A 14,439-nucleotide genomic window follows, 5' to 3' on the forward strand; every position below is an offset into this window, starting at 1 on the left:
TTCCCCTGGGTGTTTCCAAGCCTTTTGTCATTCCAGTAGCTGCCTGCAGCCAAAACATTTTCCCCTGCCCTCTGCAAAAGCTTCCACCTATCCTTCAGGACAGACTACAGGCTATTTAACAGTCAGGAGGAAACAGTGAGACACAAAGCCAATGGGCCAGATTTGAAGCCTTGCCAAAATGCTGAATTTTTTCCAAAAAATACTTTTAGTCAAGTCCCCCCATCTATGGCTTACTTCCTTTTCCACATATTAACAGTTCTTTTTGGAGGCTTTACAGAAAAAGGAAGCAGAGCTCTGAGGGCTGGGAAGTACCCAATAGTCCCAGCATGAAAAGATGCTGCAATTCTCCCTGTTAAGTCTCCTTGAGAGGTTACAGGGAGACCCAACAGAAGCCAGACCCAAAGGAGTTCTGGCAAAGGGATTCCTCTGCTCAAACTGCAAGTAGTGTCATGTGTCTCCTGTTACTGAACAAGGTAAAGGTAACTTCCTTTGTCCCTCACTGTACATCAGCCGTGGCCAGGACAACACCCTTTCAGCAGAACAGCTTGACAGCCCTCAACAGGCACACTCTCCATCCTATACCAGTTTATATTTAGGACAATTAACTGTACTAACCAAGCTCAGGTTTCTATTGGGTGCTTGCTTTCCAAGTCAGCTCTAGCTGCTGAAGCAGCATCCTATCAAACCTTGCAGCAGACACAATTCAAGTTACACAGAAAGTAAACTAGTCTCATATCAGTCCATGTCTGCCTGCTAACACAGTGTAACTCCACTGTACAAAATTACAATGCAATCATAAGCCTGGTTATTAAAAGCAGCAAAACCCAGTTAAAAGACTGCAAATGAAAGACATCTATTTCAAACAGCTATACTGCTGCTCTTGTATACCACCATACAGCAACAAAGGCAGGGATGTCAGCAGAAATACCTGTTCTTACCAAACCATTTACAGAAATCCCAGGCATTAGCCTGGGATACCACAGACAGTCCAATTCTTACCATGAAACTCATGGTGCAGCTACAGAATGGAATTCTTTTCTCCTCTGTATGTTAAAAAATGTCAGTCTTAGGGGGCATCTAGTACAGAGACTCAAAGCAGACTCAAGCTTCATGTTAAGATGGTCTATCTCAAAAGTCTTGCAACACCAAGAATTGTCTACCTGGGCATGGGGAAGAAATCCTGTGACAGTATCTTCTCTTTACAGTAAGAGCTAGAATCACTAGCTGTTAAAGAACTGCCAACAGAATTAAGTTATTACTACCAGTGATTAGAAAGGTTGTAGTTTGCACACAGACCAGGGCAGTCTCACACAGAGTGAAATGACCTGATCAACAGGTACCTATTGCTCATGATCCTCTTCTGAGTGACAGCTGATTTGAAGAATGACACAGTTCCACAAGGAAGGCTTTAGTATCATTACTAAAGCCTCAAATTGCTCATTTTAAGTTGGAAATACCATCTTCAGGAAAGCATTACTGCTACACAAACGTGACTCACACGCCACGTTTTGAAGCAGGGCTTTGTGAAAACTGTCTTGTCTTTTGGACACATTCCCATGAGGCATAAGATGACAATACAATGCTTTTTTAATTTAAGCTTCAACACGTGCTAAGGAGGTTTCCAATGCAAATATTTAGGATCACTACTACCCAGAAGAACAAGTAGCAGGGTTCTTCCTAGTGGTTTGAGACCAAATACAGCTTTATTTACACACAATTCAAAAAAACAATACATTAGTTCAACTTTCCTCTCTGCACACAAGGGAGAGCCTTCACAGCATCAGAGCAGAAAAGCATGACTAGCTCTTTCCTGTGTGTACAGACTCATAGCTGATTGTATGCAAGTATGTGATTAGATACAGAAGTGTTACATTTAAACATTTCAACCATTTAAGTCAGTAAGAACAACCACACTACACTTTCAGCAGAATAAAATTAAGTTAGAACTACACTTGGCTTCCTGCAGATCAGCTGATTATCTACATGACTGTGTGGAGATGTTAAGACCAAGAGCTGAAGGCGATGATGAGTTTTGTTCAAAACGTAAACATTTTTATGGAGTTGTGTTTAATGGATAATCATTTGTAAGACTTTCCCCATACACCTGCACTACCTTTCAAATTTACAAAACATTTCAAATTTATCCTGGAAAATGCCCATTTTATATTCTGTCTTCCCAGACAGAGGGAAAAACTGCTGAGAGAGTTAGATTTTTTTCACTGCAAGGATAGACTCAGGCTATCAAAATTGTGTTCCTAATGAAAAATTCTCCCCGTATCCAAAGACAAAACTAAGAAATGCAAGAATACAAGCTCAATATACAGATCTGAATGGACCTCTATCCATTGTAGGTCCATATAAAGCAAAAGAATACAGTGCTTTGCTTCTCAGGAAGCTGCCTCTATTTTGCTCTATTTTCCATAAATGCAGCTGCTAGTAAGACTTCAAAGTGTATGACTTCATTAAGAATGCCTTCTAATTCTTTTGAGAATAAATGACAACAGGATTAAACAAGAAAAAGGAAAAATAGTTATCTTTAAAAATCAATGCATCACACAAAGTGGTCAAACCTAAAGTTCACTATTCTCCAGGCAAAGCTGGCTTAAGTTTGAAATGAACCTACAGTGTGTTTGCCCAAGAATTGCCCTGTAACGTAAGAGCAGACAAGTTTTTGTCAGAAACATTTATTAAACAAAAACTGAAACCAATGCACGCACAGTCAAGTTAACACCCCTAATAAAAAAAAGCATGTCTGTCAAGACCAAAATTATCTTCGCTTCTGGAAGATGTTGCCACGGCCCATCCCACGGCCTCTTCCTCTTGCAGCCACTGAAGAAATAAAACATCAGAGATGACATGAATTTGACATACCTGCATATTTATCTCAACAACTGACAAGCAAAACCTAAACAACAAAGTCTCTTGCTCAGAAGGAAGGAAAACAGGCTGCCCTATGACGCTCAGAAAGCGATGTGACAGCAAGAAGCTTTCTGTGAGAAGAACCAGAACTAATGGTCCCACTCTGGCTCTTTGGAAGAGCTGCAGTGAATACTCATACATCTCGTGTTCCTTCTAAGCTGATACACAAATTTGTGTAGCCCAAGAGATTTAAAACTCCACACTCTTCCAAGGTTTTGCAACAGAACTCAGTATGTTTCAGCAGATGTTACCCCCCACGTAACCTTACTGCATTTGCTAATTTTAACCAGAGACTTTGTGGCACATGATTGTTACTCAGTCTTGTTATAACTGGATTGTTCCCTTGAGAAAGGTACAAATGAGGGTGAGCTACAGAAAGGCTAATAATTACAGCTTCTCAGCAGTTTAAGTACCATCTTTATAACTGAAATTGTTTTCCTACAAAAGCTTAACAAGAAAACCCGAATCCTTCCATAAGTATTCTAAACAGCTTGTGGCCACAACTGCTGGAAAACAGAAAACTAAGTTTAACAGAAAGCCTCTGTTTGACAAGACCACTCAATACCTCTGAATTATTGTGGCATCAATATAACACATTCAGGTAATTGGACAATTTGTCTTGATTCCCACCATAAGACGAAGCACACAAAAAACCTGTATGAATCAGTAATTTTTCCTTTTCTTACAGCCTACATCTTCTCAGTGGTAGAGATGAGTTTTCCAGTTCCAAGGAAGAACGGGGGAGGGACCAAGAACAAACTGTACGCACCTTGAGCTTTGAGAATAGCTGCTTTTCCTCGCCCAGCTCCAGAACCCTGGTTTTTGTTCTTCATGCTCTTCAGCATAGGAGCATTTTTCAACATGTCTGGTAAGATGAGAAACCGTATCTTGCTACCTCTGATGTACACCTGTTCGAGCTGTGCCACTCTGCCATCTCTGTATGTCACTGTTATGTTGGACATCTGGAAGGTAAAAACCAGTCAGTGCTCACACAGGCCTCACCTGTGACACGAGGCATCCACGGCCATTCAAACTCCAGGCCTGCTGCCCAAGACTTTCTCCCCATTTTACAAATCAGTTTTATCAGCTTTGTTGCTTTTGTTTTCTCATATTCAATCAGGTTTAATAAAGGTGCTCTAGTCCTAACTATTAAAAAAGCATTCTGATTTCAGCAGTGACTTGGTAACATTCAGTAAATAAGCTTCAGTTTCTTAAATCAAGGTTTATTTATTCTTATGCTCAGTGGCTTTTAATAAAGAACTCAGAAAAATATTGTCCTCAGAATAGAATCTTAAATCCTTGATTGACAGGAACACCCAAGCTGACTCTAGAACTGGAAAGAATAAACTCTGGCCTCTTTGGAGCACCATAATGCTGAATCCATTTCACTATGGTTAAGAAACAGCAGTACAGTTTTCTAAAAGCAACAGCCTTTTAATCAGGCTATCAGCCTTCCCAGGCCCAGATCAGCCAGCCTTCCCTCCATCCATCCTCGTGGGACCTGTATACCTGACAATTCATGTTGTCCTCAGCTTCAATAAGTTTGCCTCGGTAAACTTCTCCTGTGTTGGTCTCACAGGTGACGATGTGGCCCTCGGCCTCATGCAGGACCTTGATTGGCACCCCAATCGACATGGCTGCAGTGCTGTGGCTCTACTCCTGACACAAGAAGAAAACAAAAGCCGTTATGACAAAGAAAGTCGTAGACAAGGCTTCACCTACACAACCCAGGATCTTCCCCAGTGTACAGCACCGATTTCCTCACTTGTCCAAACACACCGTATGCTTTGACTATGCATCCGTAAAACTCCTCCAGGGAGGTGCCCACGGAAGGAAAGACTTTAAATACCAGAAGCCCATCTTTCCCAGGTCTCTTCTGACCTAGGAAAATCACTTTTAAGTATCAGACAACAAACCACTGGTATCGCCAGGTGCACCTCAACGGGAACAGCCTCAGGTGCATCCCATAACGACACAACCAGACTGAGGGGCTGCGAGACCCCCCGGGACCGCATCGCCCGAGCACCGAGCCGGGCCGTGAGGGAGCCCAGCCTAGCCCAGCCACTCACCCACCTACCCACACACAAACACACCGCCGCCCCGGCCCGGCCCGGCCCGGCCCCCTCAGGCCCCGCGGGCCGCAGGGGACGCGGTGCCGCTCGGGCGCATCCCCACAGCGCCCCGGGAGCGAGGAGGCCCCGGGGACACGCCGGGGGCGCCGCCCGGGGCCGCCCCACCGCCCTCCCCGCACTTACCGCCCGCCGCTCCGCTCCACGCCGCCCGCGCTCTCCCCTAATGGCCTCCGCTGCCTCCCGCCCTGCTCCGCGCGCCGGAACCGGAACGCGGCGCTGGGGGCGGCCCCGTCCCGTCCGGCCCCGTCCCGTCCTCTCCCGCTCGGGGCCGCCCCGCGGTGCCCGTGCCCGGGGAGGGGCTGCGCGCCCCCCGCCCGCCGTGTCATGCCCCTGCCCGCCCGCGCACCCCCTCACCGCCGCCCTCCGCCTCTCCGCCGCCACGGCGCGGGGCAGCCGCCCCGGGGCCCGGCCCCCCGCAGCCCCCGCCTCCGGGAGGAGCCAGCGCCGGGCCCCGGGGCCGCGCCGCCGGCTCGGCGGGGCCGGCACTGAGCGGGCGGCGGGTGCCGCCGCCATGAAGAGCCCCCGGGAGGCCGGGGGGCCGCCGCCAGGTCAGTGCGGCCCTGCTCGGGCCGGCGGGGGGGACAGCGCGGTCCGGAGCGCCCGCGGAACGGGCCGAGGAGGGGACCCGGGCAGGGGACGCGGCGGCTCCTGCCGGCCCCAGCTCCGCCCTGCCCGCTTCGGCAGCCGCGATGTGGAATTACCCGCGATGTGGAATTACCCGCTCCGCGGGTACGGGGGTTGCGCCGGGGCGCGGGCAAAGCGCAGGGGGGTTCGCGGCGCGATTCGCAGCCACGGCTCGTACCTGATCCCGGGACAGCCACCGCTGGACAGCTCGGGGTGTGTTGGGAACAGGTGACTGGAAGCGGGACGGCCAGGAAAAGTAGTTGTTGCTCCGTGAAGCCTTCGCGTAGAAAACACGTACCTCGTGGTTAATTTGGAGACTTGACAGAGGCCCTGGGTGTTAACAAAAAGGGGACAAGTTCATAACACGCCAAGAAAAAAGGGTGACAAAATATTTAACAGGTCTTGTTTGAGTAGAATCTGGGAATTGGGTTTCCTTTTTTTTTTTTTTTTTTGTCAGGATACTTAGGAGCACTTCAAGCTACATTAATTTAAAAAAATGAATATACCGATGGGTGTGCCCATCTTCAAAGTCATGATTAAATAGGGGCAGAGCTAGGAAAAAATATTTGGAAATAGTCCAGAATCTCTGCATTGGCTCATCCCTGCAGTGGGTTATAGCTTTGTTTAATATCAGATTACAGATAACATTATCTAAAAAGTTTTATAAATAAAATTACATCAAAACTGGACCATGATGTCTAATGCATTTTTACTCCCATCATAAACTGTATGTGTCCTTGTGTTAGAAAAACTTCTCAAAGGTCTTTCTGGATGAAAGATCTTTAGGATTGTATACTTATGATTAACTCACCTTGGTCGACACTGAAGTAGCAGTGACAGGCACAGCTCTTCACAATCCTTCCAGTGGTGAGGGTGTTCCTGAAACTGAAACTACCACCTTGCCAGCTCCATAAAAATAAAAACTGAGGCAGAGGGATGGAGTTACTTGTATTCTGAGACTTTTTGGTAGAGATTATTCTTTTTCCCTCTCCACTGAATTTTTGAGGCAGTTAATACAAAAGGACAACTGGTGCCACTTGTGAGCTCTGTGAGTTTTTTTAAAATTGTGAATTACAGCCCCAAGGAAAAAGACATGTAGAATGTGGGGCTTGCAAGAGATCCATGCCCAGAGCTGTTGGTTATGTCTGTTTTCTCACAGTTTGGTTTAACTCCTCTCTTGTGGCACAGAAATACATTCAGACACAAAAGAAAGGATGAATACCTGTGCCTTACCTACTGTTATGCTTCATAGTTGAGGGCTCACAGGTACATTGTCCCACCAAAAAGAGTAAAATGAAACTTCCAGAGGAAAAGGGGGTGGAAATGCAGAGTGATCCAGGTATGGAGCAATAAAGGAGTACGAGATTAAATGCTTAACTGTACAGAAATACTAAATGTACTTTCCCCCAGGAAATAAAAAAAACCTACCTGCCCATCAGATAAAGTAAAAACATATTTCTAAGTTTCCATGACTACAGTGCTGAGGAGAAGCTGACTTTTAATGGTATGGAAACACATTCCTGTATGGATTGACATCCTTCGTGTTTTACTCACACAGTTGACTGCATCCAGCTGAAAGTGCCAGTGATTCAGCAGCTGTACCACTGGGACTGTGGGCTGGCCTGCTCCAGGATGGTGCTTCAGTAAGTGGCTCTCTCAGTGAGGGAAATCCCATTCCGTGGGGAGGGGTATCAGGAAGCAACATCCAGGGAGAAGAGGTGTGTTGAACAGCTCTGAGTTTAACTTAGTCTGAGGAGAGCAAGAGTTTCTGAGGTGCCCTTGGAGAGTGACTGCTGCTTGGGCCTGGCACAGCTTTCCAGCAGGAGCAAGGGAAAATACAGACTGAAGTGAACTTTGGACTCTTTTGAATAATTGCCTGCTTTGACAGATGCAGAATACCTGATCAGCTCTATGAACTTTGCAGGCTGGCATGCATAAGCTCATAGAAGGTGTTCCCTCTTTCCCGTTGTGATTCAGAACTGATCCTTAGCACAGTGATTCACCTGATTCCTTTCTGTGTTTTCACGTGATGGGCAGGTGCATCCCAGTTTATGAGTGTACTGTACCTGTACTACCTCTGTCCTGCTGAGCTGTGGGATGAGTGTGTCTGTTCCAGGAGTAGTTTCAGCTTCAAAACTGTGTTGCCCTTTGGTGGTTCTTTTTTTGTTTAGTTTTGGTTTTACTTTTTTTGAACTAGTAGCTGTCCTGCTGAACTCCTCTTTCCTTCCACAGAGGAACATGAGCTTAGGTGCAGGAGAAATACCTATTTAGATGTCCACTTAGTAGATATGAAGCAGAAGATTTTCATTTCTCTCCATCCCTTCTGCCAAGACGTTAGTCCGTGTGCTGGTAATTTCCCATCTTGACTACTGTAACCTCTATTCCCTTTACCTCTCTGCCACTCCAGTCTGCCCAAAACTCAGCTTCCAAGATTAATCTTCTCACCCTGCTGATCTGACCTTGTTTGCCCTGCATTCTCAATTCCAGTCCTTTTTTTTTATTTCCATTTACTTCCATTTGTTTTCTTACTTTCAGAACTCTGTAACTGCCTCTCCTGACCCCTTTGCAACCCGTCCCAAGCTTCCTCCTGACTTCATCTCCCCTTTCTTGCCTTTTGTGTCATCAATGCCTAAGACAAGCTTCCTTTGAATATTTACTGAATTCCTTTATGGTTCCTCCTTTTGAAATCCATGTATTGCGTGAAGGAAGTTTTAGTCTTTTAACACTTCTTTCTGTGTTGGCTCTAATACTACACTTGTACATTCAGACTGTAAACCCTTCAGGACAGAGTTCTATACCAGCTTGTCTCTGGTACAGCACCTGTACACTTCTAGTACTACAAAACAGTCAAGGTACCCACACATTTCCAATTTTAAAGTCAGCAATAAATCCAGTTGAATGTTCCCTACTCCCTTCCCTTAAATTTCTGGCTCCTTTGTGGATTGTTTTTTTATTTTGGTTATTTCTTAGCCAAGCCCATTGTTTCAGTTTGTATGTGCTGTGTTGTGGAGGCTTGGGCTACACCACCTACTTTGTTCCTCCTAAGATCTGTGCTTCCTTTCCCCTGCCTTTCTTAATGCCATAGGTACCTGAATCACTTGGACAATGACGAGTTTCAGAAAGCCATCCAGGAACTCCAGTTAACAAAGAGTATCTGGACTATTGACCTGGCCTACCTAATGCGGCACTTTGGTGTTAAGCATAAATTTTGCACCCAGACACTTGGAGTGGACAAGGGCTACAAAAATCAGGTCAGTATTCTCATCTGCTGGGGGAGGGCAGGCAGCTTTCAAAGCCTTGAGTGTCACGCTGTGAAAGCTCTGCTGTGTTACTGACAGTCAACCACAGTTAATCAGGCCAGAACTGGCACAAATCCATTCCAAAGGCAGTGTGACCTCACATATTCAACATCTTTGATTCCATCATATGAGTTTTTAAAAAGTTTTCAGGTAGTGTTCATGAAAGGTTCCAGCCTATTTGACAGCCTTGGAGGCTGAAGCCCTGTATTTATTTACAGAACAGGTATAGCCTGGGCAGCAGCAGTGTTACCTTCCACACTCTCCCCACTGTGCCTCAGCCCTGACCTGCAAGATCCACCTCTAGAGGTGAGAGGGGAACTCAGCCTCCTGTCCATTGGGAGCTTGGCCTCTGCAGGGCTGCCAACAAGGGGCCAAGGAAGGCCTGCAGCAGCTCCTGCCCAGTTTTCCCCAGGGAAAATAGACAGGCTTGTCTCATGTAGGCAGCTGAGTAGCCACTGGATGGAAACTGCAACAATAACTGACCAGGAGCAAATTTAAACTTGTAATTCAGAGCAGAAATCCTTGTCCTGTTACCAGGGAACTAAGGGAGAGATCTTTTATCCCATAGCCAGATATCCAACTTAGGCAGGCCCTTGCTAGCCAGAGGCTGTAAGTTGTGGATTACCCAAGGTAAAAATCATTCCAGTTCAGAACTTCTATTATCTCCACAGTCATTTTACAGGAAGCACTTTGACACAGAGGAGAATCGAGTGAATCAGCTCTTTGCACAGGCCAAAGACTGCAAGGTGCTGGTGGAGAAGTGGTAAGCTTACTCTTTTCCTTCCTTTCTCCCTGGACATTCTGTGGGCCCCGAGCTTTTCTTGGAGGCAACAAGCTAAACTGCTGAAAGACACTCACTGAACGCTTTTTTGTGAACTAAGAGTCTTTCTACTACATCTAGGTCAAAAAAAACCCCCATGGACATCAAGAGCTAATAATGAAGTTTGAGAAAAAACAGTCATGACACAGAAGAAGGGATTTGAAAATGCTGACAGGAGTTTACTCTTTATGTTTTGAATTTGATTATCCATTACAATTAGCCAGTAGGGAGTGCCTACAGCACTCTAATTGGCCATTGTTGGAATTACAGAGAGTGCTATGTGGGCACAGAACCCACTGTTCCCAGAGCTATGCAAACATTATAGATCTCTGTTCCTAGACAGACTTGCAAAGTACAAACTAGCATACAAGCTTTTGCCAAGGGGACCATGAAATAAGGAACATCAATTAAAGAACTGCAAACCCGGGAGAAATGGAAAAACTGCAGAACTGTTTCACAATCAATGGTGAAATTCTGCTGGGAAATCACTAAGCATCAAACAGCTTTGTCCCTTTTTATAGTGAAGCTGGATTTGGATCTCTGGTGTTGAAGTGGGATAACTGATGAGGAGTAAGCAAAGAAGAGAGGATACATGGCAGCCACAATAGCATTTGAATGCCACAGGTCTTGTCAAGCTTTGTCCACAGCAAAGCCTGCAGGGTTTAATAGCAAAAAGCTGTACCTGTGATACAGCAATAACTGTGCCAGCTGCGTGTCCCAAGTACTGCCCACCATCACACACTTCCTTGTACACCAGCCTCTTTCCTAAACTTGTCACGTAGCATGTCTGGTTCTTTTTCTGCAGCACAGTAACTATTCAAGACATCCAAACCCACCTGTCCCAGGGTCACGTAGCCATCGTCCTAGTGAACGCAGTCCTGCTGCTGTGTGATCTTTGCTCAAGTCCTGTCAAATATTGCTGCTTCCTCCCCATCGGACAGAAGTGCTTCTGCAGGAGCCCCGACTACCAGGGCCATTTCATTGTGTTATGTGGCTACAACAAAGCCTCAGGGAGTATTTACTACAACAACCCTGCCTATGCTGACCGTGAGTAGCCTGTTCTTTTGGGTGGATTCTCAGCCAGCGCATTACTAACAAGTCAGTAACAGAGAGCCACAGCTGGACCTCCCCTCACAGTGCATTTCAAGCATCACTGCCCAGTCTGCCAGAAGGGGTTTTGCCACATTAATTACATCAGTGCTGCACTTTGTGCTGTGATTTACTCAGGCCATTCAGATACACATTTTAGCAAATGGCTTGTTTGGCTCTCAGATGGGTCAGTGAGAGAAGCTGAACTGTCCTTGTGCAGAATACAATAAAATGGCCAGTTTAGTACCTATTTACAGCATTACTTCAGTGAGCACTTTGAGTTAAAAGATCTCCCTGGGTAAAACTGTAACCTAAGCTGCCAGGTCTAGTCTGTATACCAGTTGTTTTGTTTGTGGAGGCCATCAGGCTCAGTATAAGAGCAAATCCTTCTGAACTTTTCATAACGCTTTTTTCCTCCTTAACAGGAACATGCTGCACCAGCATCACTAACTTCGAGGAAGCCAGGACAAGTTATGGCACTGATGAAGATATTCTGTTCATCTACACAGACAGCTGACACCCACAGTGGATACTCCTGCTCCTTCCTGCCCAGCCTGCATGGCAGCTGGCTGCTCGTCTCAGGACTCCCCTGCACAGACCTCGCTCCTGAACTGCAGTGGGACCTCAAACAAGGGAGGCTTTATGGACATTGACAGGACTCTATTGCAATGCTGTCTTCACCTTTTTTTTTTTTTTTCCCTGTTGATGTATCTGATTTTGCAATGTACGTCTCTGTTTTTTTTGTTTGGTTTCTTTTTTTTGTTTCGTAATTTTCAACATTGCACATTTCACAGCAGTTCTAAAATACAGGCTCAGAGCCTGTTCACTTTCAGCTTATTTTCAAATTAAACACATAAGAAAAAAGCACCAAATTTATGAACTTTAACACTTGGTAAGACATGCATAGGTTTAGGTAAATGAAGAAAAAAGTAGAAAATACCTGTTTCTCTCTGTGGAAGCATCACGAGCTGATCTTCATCCTAAATCTAGGGATCTGAAGTTCAGCAGGGTATTACAGAAGGAAAAATATTAACTTAAACCACCTTTAAATAACAAAAAAATGCCTTTCTAGCTCATCGGTATTGTCTGCATTGTATGAATGAAAAACATTTACTCAAGGAAACTTCCCATGTACCAAATTCACCTTATATACAGATTTGGCATTTTGCAACTGCGTTAAATTCTGAGTTGTAGTTAGTGGCATTGTCCCCTTGCACTACAAACTCACTCTCTTTTGGCTAAATCCTCTTGGTGACTGCTTAGAGCTCCCAGAATTTAAGTGAAGACACTTTATTTCCACCTCAAAGTCTTTAGTGCTCTCTGCAAAAAAACCTCTGAATGTTACACCACGCACATGTGCCGGTTTCTGCAGAATCCATTCTAAACTTATTAAGCAAATACAGAAAATGATCATCCATGCTAATAGTATATATTTGGTGTGTAAAGTGTAAATATCTGACAGCATCTACTGCATTGTAACTAAAATGTTGAACCATAGAGCCAAATTTTGCTATTGGTATTAGTTCAGTGACCTTCTAAGACGAGCTAAAAATCAATTAAGAAAAGAGGAAATACGAACATCTCTGGTACAAGTAAGAGGCAGGAACTCAGATTTTTCTGGCTCTTATACTACAACTGTATTTGGATTAAGCTGGAGTTACTATATTCAGACATTAAGTGAAATTAGTATATTACTTTGCTGAGGAGCACTCTGAAGTGTAAGAAATAGCCACCTATTTTAGCTTCATGCATCACCGTTTCCTGCAAGTCTCACCTTCAGTCCTGCCTATGTGGAAGTGGGTAGGAAAATAAGCTGATGTAAAACTAGGAAAATTTTAGTTTGCACTTAAGGCAGAGATCCCACACCTTTGGCATGGTTTTAGGAAAAGAACTGTTCAAGTTCTGGAACTGCGTGGGATAACAGCAAAAGGATATTATTATTTAGTGGTGGATATAATAAATAGGAATCTACTTTCAGCATGGTAAAAAACTTTCTAAGATAAACATTTTATCAGCTGTTGACTCACTGAAAAGTATCTATTAAGTGTTCACTAAGTACACTTTAAATAAGAGTCAAGAGTGCTCCTTTGTACAAAGGCTGAAAATAGTAACAGACATCTAAAATGTGGAAGCCTTTAAAAAGTTCCAAACGAAAAGTATGTGACAAATTTTCAGTGTGTCGCATTTTGCTTATCACTGGTGAAGCTGAAATATATTCTGGCCCTGATCCTTGCAAAACAAGTAAAAGGCAGGATGTGACTTGCATAGAACCAGTACATTGGTACCACCAGCAGAATCCCTCCAGGAAAAAGGTACAAAACCTACTGCAGGTAATGCCTTTCAACTCCCCCAAAGTAGGTCACCAGAAGGCTCCTGATCTGGGAATTTTTATGTCCAGGTCCAAAATCATGATGTTTGATTTGGAGAGATTGTATTAGCTCTGTTAATAATTAACAGGTATGTAAACCACAGGCTGTTAAGAGTACTTCCTTAACCCATGCATTTTCAGGTAGATAGTTCATTCAATACCATCAAACTGCCACGGGATTTATCTTAGAGCAGGCTTGGTTAGTTAAATAAAAACAATTGTTACAAAAGGCTTGTAATTCACATTTAGCATCTTACTGGTTCAGTTAACAAAAGTGACTCTTGAGCTTATAGATAAAACATGAACTAAGGGCAAGCTGAGTGTTCTGAAGTGCACAGACAGGTGTAGCAGTATTGACTGGTGTTTGGCACCCAGGGTTTAAATGCTTCAACAAAAGTGAAAGACAAACAAAGCTGCCTAAGCTAGTGCAGAAAAAAGGAGAGCTCCACTCTTGCAACAGGATCTCACACAGCTGCCAAATGGAAGACAGCTATGAGAGGTGAAAACACGAGGAAGAAGCAAAAGCCAAGTGAAAAGACTATTTACATGACACAAATTCAGAGGAAAAAGCAGCTCACTGCACAAACATTCAAAACATCTGCATTTTCTGCAACTTGGTTTCCCATTACAAGATTGTCTATCAAAACACCCATTCTGAAAATGTTCTGTTGCTTTGTTTCTGTCAGGATGTCAATAGCAAAGGAAGGGGATTTTACATGCAGGGATTTTATACATAAATATATTTTTATTTGTAATTAAGCCATTCTCAATAAAGGTTTAAACTCACAGATAACCCTGTAACATAATGTAGCAAGTGCCTTTATTAACCAACTTACCAGGAAAAATGTTGGAAAATCTTTAGAGGATGTGTTATGAATTTAACTAGAAATGGGACAGCTGAAACTCCTAAAATAAACAAAAATAAGAGTTCAAATATTTATTACAGCTATAAATTCATAGTTGCAGGGCTGTGAACTGTATTCAGTCTGCATTGCCTGAGCACCTGCTGCATCACCTGAATCATACAAAGCAAAATTTCAGAACACATATATTGAGAATAGCAAATGTACTGTTATTACCTCCTGTATTCCACAGCTGTTCTGTGTACTCCACAACCACTGAGCATCCTGCTGGAGTGCAGCCCCAGGGAAGGAGTTTTCCTTACTCATCCCGATCCTCAATAGCAGC

The 14,439-nt window shown here is 44.3% G+C and overlaps 2 protein-coding genes and 1 long non-coding RNA gene across 3 annotated transcripts; 1 reads left to right on the plus strand and 2 right to left on the minus strand.

Annotated features, from left to right (window-relative positions):
- Positions 1–1,674: 1,674 nt before the first annotated feature.
- Positions 1,675–12,225, minus strand: LOC108496950. Its single transcript, XR_001874653.1, has 3 exons — positions 12,216–12,225; positions 10,237–10,243; positions 1,675–2,336 (listed from the first exon to the last, which is right to left on the minus strand). It is a non-coding gene; the product is annotated as an uncharacterized LOC108496950 (long non-coding RNA).
- SNRPD3 (small nuclear ribonucleoprotein D3 polypeptide) lies at positions 2,669–5,192 on the minus strand. The gene is made up of 4 exons (XM_017814156.1): positions 5,175–5,192; positions 4,429–4,578; positions 3,689–3,881; positions 2,669–2,829 (listed from the first exon to the last, which is right to left on the minus strand). Exons 2-4 carry the CDS (start codon positions 4,552–4,554, stop codon positions 2,768–2,770), a joined length of 381 nt encoding a protein of 126 aa, XP_017669645.1. The 5' UTR covers positions 4,555–4,578; positions 5,175–5,192; the 3' UTR covers positions 2,669–2,767.
- Positions 5,523–14,052, plus strand: GUCD1 (guanylyl cyclase domain containing 1). Its single transcript, XM_017814155.1, has 6 exons — positions 5,523–5,599; positions 7,234–7,318; positions 8,761–8,926; positions 9,646–9,737; positions 10,600–10,841; positions 11,309–14,052. Exons 1-6 carry the CDS (start codon positions 5,563–5,565, stop codon positions 11,398–11,400), a joined length of 714 nt encoding a protein of 237 aa, XP_017669644.1. The 5' UTR covers positions 5,523–5,562; the 3' UTR covers positions 11,401–14,052.
- Positions 14,053–14,439: the final 387 nt, after the last annotated feature.

The sequence above is a fragment of the Lepidothrix coronata genome, unplaced genomic scaffold, assembly GCF_001604755.1.
Source record: "Lepidothrix coronata isolate B3197 unplaced genomic scaffold, Lepidothrix_coronata-1.0 Scaffold44, whole genome shotgun sequence".
In the NCBI taxonomy this organism is placed as follows: domain Eukaryota; kingdom Metazoa; phylum Chordata; class Aves; order Passeriformes; family Pipridae; genus Lepidothrix; species Lepidothrix coronata.